Source organism: Arachis ipaensis, chromosome B02 (genome assembly GCF_000816755.2).
Source record: "Arachis ipaensis cultivar K30076 chromosome B02, Araip1.1, whole genome shotgun sequence".
In the NCBI taxonomy this organism is placed as follows: domain Eukaryota; kingdom Viridiplantae; phylum Streptophyta; class Magnoliopsida; order Fabales; family Fabaceae; genus Arachis; species Arachis ipaensis.
In genome coordinates this window covers 2,815,533-2,827,299 of record NC_029786.2, presented here as the reverse complement: position 1 = coordinate 2,827,299, position 11,767 = coordinate 2,815,533, and the positions used below count along the sequence as shown (strand labels likewise).

Below are 11,767 nucleotides of genomic sequence, written 5' to 3'. Positions count from 1 at the left end.
CGATTCAGCTGATCTTATAGGATCAATAATTAAGTGGAAAGAGCTTAATCAAACTTATGATATGGCTGAAAAATGCTTAACAACAAACTACTATGGTGCTAAAGAAACAACTGAGGCATTTCTTCCTTTGCTTCAGTTATCCACTTCACCTATGATTGTCAATGTTTCTTCCACAGCAGGGTTGTTACAGGTACAAGAAAATGGCCAAAGTTTAAGTATCTTTTTTGGTTTTGTTTTCATTTCCTGTCTTCCTTCTCAATGCTTTCAAGAGTGAAAACATGAAATGGAAGTAGACAAACGAGGTTCAATTGTTTTTAAAGAGTCAAATAAATTTTCGGTCTCTGTAAATTTGTAATTTTCTATTTGGTCCCTGCAAAATTTAAGATGTTTAGTCTTAGCTCTTGCTGTTTGTTTATATTAAATGATGATAAGTCTCTTCTTGCAAGGAACAAACAAAAAGAAACAAAAAATATGGATCTTAAAGAACTACACTTCTTTAACCCTTTCATGGAAATGGAGGACACTTAAAAAGAAACAAAGACTAAGAATAAAAACGAGATTGATCCTTTACTTTCTTTAAATTGACTTTTTTAAAGTGTGAACTTGTCTCTGATACTTTGACAACACTGACAACATTGTCTTATGATGTTTTTTTCAGCACATATCAAATGAATGGGCTAAAGGGGTGCTAGATGACACCGAAAACCTCACAGAAGATCTAATAGACAAGGTACTAAGGGAGTTCATGAAAGATTTCAAAGAAGGTTCATTGAAAACCAAAGGCTGGCCAACCTATCTGTCTGCATATATGCTCTCAAAAGCAGCCATGAATTCTTACACAAGGCTTCTGGCACGGAAGCATCCGAAATTCTGTGTTAATTGTGTCTGTCCAGGTTTTGTAAAAACGGACATTAACCGAAATACCGGAATCTTATCGGTTGAAAATGGTGCTGCTAGTGTTGTTAGATTAGCATTGTTGCCTAGTGGTTCACCTTCTGGCTACTTCTTTGCTATGCAAGAATTGTCAAGCTTTTGATTTTTGAAGTTTGATGAATGATTAATTTTTGTTACATATTATGCAAATTACTAGTGAAAATGAGAATGGTGAAATTCTTTACCGATGTGTAATTTCTTGTGTGATAGTGAAATGTAGGGGAATTTTTACATGCAAGTTGGCCAATTCTATATTTCTAAATTCTGACTATATTGATGCTTCAAAATGGTCAATTTCAATTGAAATAGAATAGTCAACTCTAATTTTGCAAGTGGTGTTTTGAAATTTAATGCTCTAGAATATGATGCTTCCATAACAAAGAAATTTTCAGCATTAATTAGTCCAATACATGGAAAATGGGCTAGTACCTTCTCATGTTATTATTAGTTTCTTTCGAATTGCATTTGTTTTGCGTCTACAAAAAATTGTTAATTATGTGGATTAACAATTATCTTGTGTGATAATGAAATGTGGGCAAGTTTACATGCAAATTGGGTTATTCTGTATTCTTCTGTTGACGTTGCTTCATATTTTGAAATTTCAATTTGAGAAAGAATGGTGAATCTAATAATTCGCAAGGGATATTTGGAACTTTAATGTTCTAGAATACGAACCTTCCATAACAGATTTTCTCAACATTATTTATTCCAATACATTGGAATGGATTAGTACCTTCTCAACTTAGTTTCTGTCACGGTGCCTCTTTTTTCTCCTACAAAATTTGACTAATTATGTGAATGACAAAATACTTTATGTGATGGTGAAATGCGGGGAACTTTTCATACAAGCTAGTTGATTTGATATTTTCTCATGTTGTTGATGCTTCAATAAAAAAAGAATGGTCAATTCTTTTTTTTTTATTAAGTGATAGTTTTGAGCGTTAATGTTCTAGAATATGAACTTTCCATTACAATTTACAAAGAAATTTTCAATGTTTGTCCAATACATTGAAATTAGGCTAGTACCTTCTCTAGTTATTAGAATTTATTTTCTATAAGTGTGTCTTTTTTTTCTATAAAATTTGATTAATTGAATCCCGCTTTATATATATAGCAATTTATTGGTTCAAATTCTTAAAAGACGTTTACATGTATCATGATATTATTGGACATTTTTATTAAATTGGTTAATAATTTATTTTTTAATAAATCAGAACAAAATCGGTTTATTATAGCAACAACAATAAACCCAATTGTTCGCACTATAATTATTAGACCCAATTTGATCTGATTGATTTACACAATTTAAACCGAATCATGTTTAAATTTTTCGATAAAAAGATAAATATATCCCTGATTTTTATTTTAAAAAAAACAAAAAAATGATCCAGTGGATTATGTAAATTGGTCGGTTCGATCGGATCGGATAACAATTGGATTTATTGTTAATTTGTTATTGTTATAAAAAAATCGGTTTTATTCTAGTTTGTTAAGAAACTAAAAAATAACCGGTTCATTAATACGTCCAATAATAATGCGACACATAAGTGTCTTTACAGAAATATGTTTTACAGTCTTTATGGAAGCATCCTCCTAATTTGTTGGGTTGGGAGAAATGAATCCTTTTAATGTTTTTAATAATTGAAAGAGTAAAATATGATCTCTTACTATTAATTTTATAAGTGAGATAAAAAAATATAAAAAAATATTAAAAATTAAAAATTAAATTTTATTTTTTAATTATTAAAAAAACTTGAGAGGATTATTTTTTCAAAGAAATAACATGAGAAACCAAAAAAAGTTTTGATTAATGGTGTGAATTGCCTGTTTTCTTGAAGGCACGTATATAAATGCTAGGGCTACACATGGATCGGATAATATCCGCATATCTGCGGTAATTATCCGCATCCGATCCGAATTTTGTAGATATTATCCGATCCGCAGAGGCATCGGATCGGATCGGATCCAATCCGCACTGTGGTAGGATCGGATTGCGGATTCGGTAGTGATATCTGCGGATCCGATCCGCAAATCCGCATATCCGCACATCATATATAAATAGCATAGTTTAAGAAAGTAAACCCTAATGTGATATGAATTTTAGTGTGTTATTTTATGAATTTTATGATATTTTGTTTTTAATTTTTTATGTTGTACTTCAACTTAGAATAATTAAACTTAAATCTTGTGTTATTATTTTGTTTTTGTTATTCAAGAGAACTATTATTGATAATATTTTAGGAGTAAATAAGCTTAAACAGATAAAAAATGAATTTTTTGGATTTTTTTTGTAAAAACAGCCAAACAGAATCTTAAAATAGTTTTTTTAAATTATACAGGTATACTCGATATCCGATCCGATCCGCATACTTGCGGATCGGATCGGATCGAATCTGACCTAAAAGAATGCGGATATCATGTCCGATCCGATCTGATGAGTGAAGTGCGGATCAGATAGAATTTTAGGCTATATCCAATCCAATCCGATCCGTGTGCAACCCTAATAAATGCCGAATCATGGAATGATCGGCGTTTTCACATTGCAACATGCCACATATTTCATAATGCCATGACCGATAAAGCTAGATTTTAGTTACATTAAAAAGTGAACAAATAATTGGTATGGAGTAATTAGTGCTAATAATTATAACCACCAATAGTCCACTAGGCTTCCATGGACATTGTAGCACTGCATTGGTCTAAAGAAAGACTATAATTACTTCATAAAAGAGATACAACAAGAAGGGGTACGGATTTCATGTGTCGTGTGTGTTTGGCTTACCAATGTGCATAATATTTAGCTTTGGTTGACCGATGCGTCTGTTGATAAAGAAGAGTCATTGGATTATATATGCTTTTTAATCTAACGGTAAAAATTTGTTTGAATCTCATTTCATAAGATTGGCTAGTAATACTCTAATTTACTTTTATGTCAGTGGGGGTAACTTTACAAATATTAGTTTTATGATGTTATTATTGTTAAATTTAAAATGTTTCGTGGTATTATATAAAAAAAAAATAAAAAAATCAAATATTTAAATTAATTCAGTTTGAATTTGGAACCTTAAGGCTCAGTTCTCTCAAGCTCCTCGGCGACGCTCACTTGAACAACGGAACCGTCAGCCTCACGTACGACCTTCCCGTCCCCAGCTCCGGCTCCGGCAAAGCCTTATATTCTCGTCCGGTCAAATTCCGCCAACCGGGAAACCATTCTCTGGCCAGCTTTCGAACCTTCTTCTCATTTTCTGTAACCAATCTCAACCCTTCATCGATTGGCGGCGGCCTCGCATTTGTCCTCTCGCCGGACGACGATTCACAGTGTTGAATGGTGGAGCTTTAGCTCTTTCTTTCCGTCGTCGTCCGCGGGGGCGGCGGCACCACCACCGCTGGCGGTTACTCTGATGAACCCGGGGGCTAATTCAGCTGGTTCTTCGTCGTTGTTGTCGCCACCGCCATCAATTGCACCTTCAGTGGCACAAAAGGAGAGTAAGTCGTCCACAATGGTTTGTGTAAAGAAAATTTGGGTGCGGTTGCCAGTGTTGTTACTGCTGGTGCTTTTGTTCTTGCTTTATTTGCTGGTGCTTTGATTTGGGTTTATTCTAAGAAATTCAAACGTGTTAAAAAATTGGATACACTTGGTTCTGAGATTATTAAGATGCCTAAGTAGTTTAGTTATAAGGAGTTGAAGGCTGCTACTAAGTGTTTCAATGCTAATAGGATTATTGGTCATGGTGCTTTTGGTACTGTGTATAAGGTGTTTCAATGATAATAGGATTATTGGTCATGGTGCTTTTTTGGTTCTACACAAAGAAGCACCGAGATTTACAATGTTGAATGGTGGAGCTTTAGCTCTTTTTTTCTGTCGTTGTTGGCGGTAGAAATAATGGAAGGGGGACGGCAAAAGAAGAGGAGGAAGAGAATCTGAAAGAGGAAACAGCTTTTAACAATTAAGTGAAATATATTTGTTTAAAAAAATTAAAAAAAATTACTCTTATTTTATATGTAATTGTATAAGAAACCCCACAAAAACATGTATTTTGATTTTGATATTTTTTTGGTGCGTCTGTGCACTGAATCTGTGCCCAAGAAGAAGAAAAAAATAAAGAAAGAGTATATCATTTGGCAAATGTTTGGGAAACCGCAATTACACATCTTTTTTATATTTGGAACACCACCTTTTGTATTTAGGGTGCCTAAGACCAGTTCCAATGAAAAAAAAAATTATTCCCACTTTATTTTATGTTAGAAAAAGCATTGACTTTGTTGAAGCACCAAAAAAGCAGTCCCTGCTCAAGGATTAACGAAGGACCGTCTATGTTTATTGGAATTTGGACATACCAATAAAAATTTAACGATTGTTAGAATTTAGCTAAAAAATTTTAATATAAAAAAAAAACGAATTTTTGCTGAAAATAGAATTTTTTAGTGTATATATAAGAGGATGGATGTTGTAGATATAGTAGGTGCAACACGCAGGTCACGTGCTGATTCAACACGCATGGTGCGTGATAGACACGTGGCCCAATCAGCAGCAACACGCACCTTGCGTGCTGTTTACGTGGCGAACATCAAGCCAATATGCACTTTGTGTATTGGACACGTGTCAGGCATGCAAGCAACATGTATTTTGCGTGTTGGACATATGTGGCAAACGCTAGTTGGATAGTTTTGCAACACAAAACCTGCGAGATAAGTCCTTTGCCTATAAAAACTGAAGCTTGTTACTATTTTACTGCATTGCAAGAGAGGTATTTTTTTCACTGGTGTGATGGAAGACACTGCAAATATAGTGGTTTACCACAACGGTGAGGTTATACGAAATACATACGAGGACGTGAGTTTTGCTTGTGAGAGTACATTTTTATTTGTGGTTCCATGCACTGTAACGTTTGCGGAACTATAGTACGGACTCTCACTACTAGAAAACTAGTCATTACAGACGGATATTTTCGACGGATTTTATCCTACGGAAATACAGACGGAATTTTAGAGGAATTTTTTGTCGGAAAACAAAAAAAATGAATTAGCATAAATTACAGACGGAAAAGAGAATCCGTCGATAATTCTATCGAAAAAATTAATTTTTTTTTCGTGGAAAATGATTACAGACGGAAAATCTGTCTGTAATTAAATAGACAAAAATACTAGTTTTATTAAATTATTACAGACAGAAAATCCGTCTATAATTTAAAATTTTCCGTCTATAATTTTTAGTTAAACCTAGCATTTGCTCGAACTCCACTCACAATACACAAATCAAAGAAACTTTAACTTCAAATCGAAGAACTCCCTTAGCTAAACCTAGCTTTCCCCTCTCCGTCAACGGGCTCCTTCTTCTCTCCGCCGCTAACAGAATCAACCCGCGAAGCTGATAGAATGGCCAACCTTGTTAGGTTCAGCTCCTCCGTCCCCTCCTTCGTCGCTAAGGACACCCGCGGTTGGCTCCTCGACCCTATCTCGCTAGCTCGAGCTTCTGGCATTTTAGGTTTTTCTTTTTCCCCTCTAACTTTGGTGTTTCTCATCATTACCTTTTAGTTAGAGATCGGTATGTCAAATTGTATCATGATTAGCATGTTTATAATGTGATTATGCGATGGAGTAGAGTCAAATTGAAGTTGAGAATTTTTGGGTGGAGTAATTTGGGGTCTCGTTCATTTCGAGAATAGTTTGCATTTTAGCTTTGTTTTTTTTAATGAGGATTTTGCATTCTTGTTATGGATCTGTTTCCTAGTGTTTAGTGGATTTGTTGATGTATTTGAGTGGTTTAATGGAGACTTAGATGTACGATGTGATTCTATGTTTTGTGGCCATTGGAATTTGAAAAGGAAATGGTGGTTGGTTCTCTGCAGGTGGAGCTCTCACTTGTGCTTCGGTTCATATAGGAGAGATTCGGCCTGGCAGGTTGAGAGGGAATCATAGGCATCATGATTGCAATGAGACATTTGTCCTTTGGGGTGCCCTAATCAAATTTAGGGTAAGCTTTATGGGATTCTATATTTCTATTATTTTATTAACATATATTTGTACTTCATATGTCTTGAGATATTTCTCACTATTTATTGTTAAGTATAGCAACTCTTGCAGAGAGTAAAGGTGTTTTAACAGCATGATGTAATTAATTATTAGTTGCAATCGCAATTCTAAAAAATTGATGAGGCTGCCATAGTTTCATTGCTCTGGGTTGAAAAGTATTTCATCTGACACAATTTGTTGGATTAGCTGTGAAAATTTAGTATATTGAGTTTAGTTGACATAAGACAGAAGTTAATAGGTCCTTTGTTGGATCCATTATGCATTGTTGCAGTTACACTGATATATAAAGTCTGATTCTTTAAATTGCAGCTCTAAATGCAAGTGGTCTTGACAAATTTATTAAATCAATAGGAAGAAATCCCTCATATGTTGATTTGGAGGTGAGTTAATATTCAGGACATGTCTTGTAGCTTATTTCTCCTCATTAAACCAAATTTTGTTGCTTTATTATAATTATTTGAATGTGTTCTTGTTTGACAGTTGACTGAACAAAAATTGACAAGAAAGGAAGGTATAAGCTTTTCTTGTTTGAGGTTACTTGCTAAGATTAAAGCCTCGCTGTCTTTCACTTAAAATTTCTGAAGGTTTTGATAAATTTTACCACCAATAGAAGTAGGAGGCTAATCTGATTCAATCTGCTCTTATTGTCAATTATCTCTGTTTCCATCTCAATGTGTTCCAACATTGTTCATCTTTTGTTGTTTAGGAAGCATGAGACAAGATTGCAGCTTCTGGTTACTATGTGGTCGTTCCGGACTTTTTTTATGGTGAACCCTATGATCCTCAGAATACTAATAGGCCTTTAGGAGAGTGGCTAAAAGATCATGGAACGGTTAGTTCTTTTTAATGATTCAACATTATTTCTTTGTTCATAATGATTCAACATTATTTCCCCGTGATCCAAACCACAAGCTGCAAATCCACCATATCCTCTCTCATCCTCTCCTCTTTCTCCAATGAAACCACCACAAACAAGAACAAGAGTACATTCAGGGGACTTGGTTGTGCTGCTGCTTCTGCATCATCACAACAAGTCTCAGTTCCTGCTGCGATTCGATCCTCTGCTGATTGGAAGAACACTAGGAAGAACAAGAAGTGCAGAAGGAGGAACACCGAAAAAAGCAGCATAACATGTGACCATAAACATGCTTCTTCTTCTTTTTCTTCTTCTTTTCAGGATGTATGGTGTGGCCCTGGAATTGGATTCGCATCAGATCATGCTTCTGCTTCTGTGAATTGTGTGGTGGCAAGGAAGAATGCTTCTTCAAGAAGGAGCCTTGATGCTGTTGAGAGAGCAACACATAGGGAAAAGGTATTCTTCTTTCTCCATCATCATCTTCTACTTCAATTCTTACTGTTTTCTTATTTATTTATTTAATTGATTCATTTATGTTATTTTCTCTTCAGACACTGCATTTTCATGTTCATATAATTGTTGTGAGTTGAAGCCTCTTCTCTTCCTCAACTCAATGACAGTTCTTGATTGCTTAATTGATCAAATACTTGTATAAAGTATCCAGTCACTGAATTGAATCTGAATCACTTGTTTTTAGACTTGTTCTGGTTTATTGCATTGTGTGCATTACATGTTCCAAATATGCTATTGCTATTTGGCAGCGTCCATGATCTTTAAAAAGAACTAACCCTGAGAAATCTATGGAAGAGTTCCGAGCAGCTAGTCAAAAACTTGGTGATGGCGTGGGTGTAAAGTCTTTAATGCAAAGCACGGGACTTTGAATGATTGCTGGCCAGGCAGTTTCTGCTTTTAATTATGAGTGTTTTTTAATCTAGTGTTAAGTTCTAAGCATTTTTAGGGGCTAATAGTTTCTTCTATTTATGTCCATATAGAACAATTCAATGTATCAAATCTCCAAAGTCAATCTCATTTATAATTGAATTTGGTATAATAAAGCTGATTCACTTCTTCTAACATTATATGATGTCTTAATTTTTTGATAATTTTTTACCTCTCCTCTGGTTAATGCTTATCTTGTTTCTCTATTGAAAATTAAGTATAAAATGCATGGCTAAGTCATTCTGTGTACTTGAAAAGGGTTATCATTCTGTGTACTTAGCCAATAAATGAACCGTTATCATTCTGTGTTGTGTTCTACCTCTTTTAGTACATTAATAAATCAATGTAACTGGAGAGAGTATTAAAATATTTTTGTTTTCTAATCTGTGGATTCTTGTCTTTTTACTATGAAGAATAAATGTTATTCTATTTGGATACGTAATGCAAATATTTTTTACTTTGTGTTATCAACAGTTGTTGTGGCAATTGCAGTTGCAAATCCAACTGATCTTGTGAAAGTTAGACTACAAGCAGAAGGAAAATTGCCAGTTATATTAGAAAAGGTGGCGCTCTTCTGGCCTAACAAAGTTGGTTTTAAACTCAAATTATGTGATATTTAACATATCTGCTTGATTATATTGTCAGTTAAGAGTTGTAGAGGAAAAACGCCAAGAAGTGGAGGCCAGAGCTAGGGAGCTTGATAAACAGGTGAGGGTCCCCCTCCTCTTCTCCTTTTTCCAAACCAAAAAAAAAAAAGATATTAACTGAGCTTTGAAACCTAACAATATTAATGTATATCCGAGTTTGATTTTTCATTTGCTTAATACTTACCAATAGAAATTGCTTTACTCCTTGTGCTGCCTTTGCTGATTTTTCGTGTCCTTGTTCATTTTAATTTTGGCAGGTTGCTTCTCTTAGAGAAGGTGTATCCCTAGAAACCAAACTTCTGAGTAGGTAAGTTATGGTGTCAGTTTGTCTTTGAAGTTTGTCAGGTTATCTGATGACAGACACAATTCAGTTAAGTTCACAAGGTCGAAAACCGACTTTGGAATATCTCCATGAATTTTGTTGCCGCATAAATTTAAGTACAGCAATGAATAAGATGAGATTGCACTTAGATTACATGTGAATTGGTTACTTGAAAGGTCTAAATGTTTCAAAAGCGGCAAAGATAAACACCAAGAAGGAATTATCCCATTTAAATAGCAGTTGAATGGTTTGGGTAAAAGATTGGATTTAATAGAATAAGAGAATACTAATGTGGGCGTAAAATTATTTTTTAAACTGACATCTAATTAGGTGTTTTATATAGTTAAAAGCAACTTCTTTTTGAGATATTTGGTGTGAAAATGAACTGTTTTTCTTTTTCCCTTTTTTAATTTATCTGTAAGATCTGATTAGATGTAATACATGGAAATTAAATTATTATTCCCTAATGTCATCCATTTTCATATCTTTTTGTTTTGTATTAAATTTTTGGATTAATTCTTCCCCCGCCCCCTGTATTAGTCAAGGGACATGTATTTCCTGCAAAAGCTTCTGAATTTGAAAGGAGATGATGGTTTCAGAATGAATAAGTGCTTGTATCACTGTGGTACATAATGGGTTTGTGGCCCTTGGCCTATAGCATGCTGCTACTTCCTACAGGAAGGAGGTATTTCACTCTGAATCTGATATTTCCTAAAAAATTAACATGGTTTGTTAATGTTAATTGCACTCCAATTGCAATGTTAACTCTGTTATTACTTTGCATGCCCTTGCAATGTTGACTATGATGTTCTACAGCTCAAAAAGCAAAGTTCCTGTTTGGCCCTTTTACTTTCATGTTTTGGCGGTGCATATGCGCTTCTTCCTTATTTCATACTTTGGAATCCACCAGCACCTCCGATTGAAGAAACTGAACTTAAATCATGGCCATTGATCTTTCTTGAATCAAAAGTAACTGCAGTGGTAAGCACTCATCTTAGTTTCATCTTGAAAATTGTTGCAGGCAGATACTTGAAATTTAATCAAAAGTAACTGCAGTGGTAACAACTCCTTTTTGGTTCTTTTTTCTAATAATTGCCTTATTTGTTGTCTGAGTGTAGATCGGATATAGTAAGGTAGACATCCTCTGCTCAGAAGGTGGGAAGCAGCGAATAATTTTGATGGACCAAGAATCTCAAGAAGCAAGTATATTGCCATCATCACTAAGAAGCTCAAGAAAGAATGAAGCTATCCATAAATTAGGATATTGAATCTTGATGAGTCCACTAGTAGTTACTTATCATCTAATGTATTCAGATTGTATTATTGTATAGAAATAATTGCTTCTTATTATAAAGAAAGCGCTTTGTACTCACTTGGTGTATTTTTCTATTTATACCTTCAATAAAAATTTGTATTTATTATATTTATATTTATTTTGTATGAAAACAAATTTATTTTGCAATGAAAAAATCTAAAAAAATTCTATCTTATCTTACAGACGGATTTTCTATCTGTAATCAGAGTGTGGGATGATTTTCCGAGGTTCAAATTACAGACGAAAAATCCGTCGAAAAATCCGTCTGTAATTATCGACGGAAAATCCGTCGGAAAGTTTGTCGTCTCAGGGAAATGGATGGAGAATTTACAGAGGAAAAATCCGTCGGTAACTGGTAAAAATCCGTTGGTAATTTTTCGACGGAAAAAAATCTGTCGGTAAATAATTTCTGACAAGGCTTTTATAGAAGGACAAAATCCGTCGGTAACCAAAAATCTGTCAGAGCATAGAGAGTGATATTATAAAGAGAGTGAGCAACATTCTCTATCGTAGTCTGGTTGTCGTATTTGACAGCCTGATATAGTTTGAGGTTATGCCGATCATTGGTGAAACAAGTATTCAGCGGATGTTTCATATTTACCAACAAACTCAGGTGCAATATCCAAGGATATAGTCGTATGTTGAGTTTGAACATATAACGTTATGGAATGAATCCCATGCACCCTTTATTTTTGTATTAAATAGTTGTGAAATGAGAAGTT

General features: G+C 34.4%; 2 protein-coding genes, 1 long non-coding RNA gene and 1 pseudogene across 7 annotated transcripts in view; all 4 read left to right on the top strand.

The window, feature by feature from the left end:
- The window catches only part of LOC107626611 ((+)-neomenthol dehydrogenase), a 3,116-nt gene extending 1,988 nt beyond the window's left edge, over positions 1 to 1,128 (top strand). Inside the window, exons 3-4 of the mRNA XM_021115184.1 lie at positions 3 to 190; positions 659 to 1,128. Coding sequence (XP_020970843.1) covers positions 3 to 190; positions 659 to 1,036 — 566 coding nt within the window. The 3' untranslated portion in view covers positions 1,037 to 1,128. The remainder of the gene's footprint in view (positions 1 to 2; positions 191 to 658) is intronic.
- LOC107623152 lies at positions 6,158 to 9,217 on the top strand. Of its 5 annotated transcripts, none has more exons than XR_002356900.1 (6): positions 6,158 to 6,418; positions 6,783 to 6,907; positions 7,276 to 7,346; positions 7,447 to 7,550; positions 7,673 to 7,798; positions 8,144 to 8,283. XR_002356900.1 is itself a non-coding variant. In XM_021115182.1 (4 exons), exons 1-4 carry the CDS (start codon positions 6,310 to 6,312, stop codon positions 8,672 to 8,674), a joined length of 414 nt encoding a protein of 137 aa, XP_020970841.1. In that variant the 5' UTR covers positions 6,159 to 6,309; the 3' UTR covers positions 8,675 to 9,217. The 5 variants fall into 5 exon arrangements, 2 of the variants coding, with proteins under 2 accessions (XP_020970841.1, XP_020970842.1); XR_002356899.1 differs by having other exon boundaries at positions 7,447 to 7,578; XR_002356898.1 differs by lacking the exon at positions 8,144 to 8,283 and having other exon boundaries at positions 6,159 to 6,418; positions 7,447 to 7,477; positions 7,673 to 7,844.
- Positions 9,169 to 10,720, top strand: LOC107623142 (annotated as a pseudogene).
- LOC110268631 lies at positions 10,736 to 11,151 on the top strand. The gene is made up of 2 exons (XR_002356901.1): positions 10,736 to 10,788; positions 10,849 to 11,151. It is a non-coding gene; the product is annotated as an uncharacterized LOC110268631 (long non-coding RNA).

Excerpts from the sequence above, each read along its gene's own strand:
- LOC107623152 (XM_021115182.1), top strand. The coding sequence starts at position 6,310 with ATGGCCAACCTTGTTAGGTTCAGCTCCTCCGTCCCCTCCTTCGTCGCT. Across the intron at positions 6,908-8,143 it reads GTGCCCTAATCAAATTTAGG|GATGTATGGTGTGGCCCTGG; the intron begins GTAAGCTTTATG and ends TCTTCTTTTCAG. Across the intron at positions 8,279-8,629 it reads GAGCAACACATAGGGAAAAG|AGTTCCGAGCAGCTAGTCAA; the intron begins GTATTCTTCTTT and ends AATCTATGGAAG.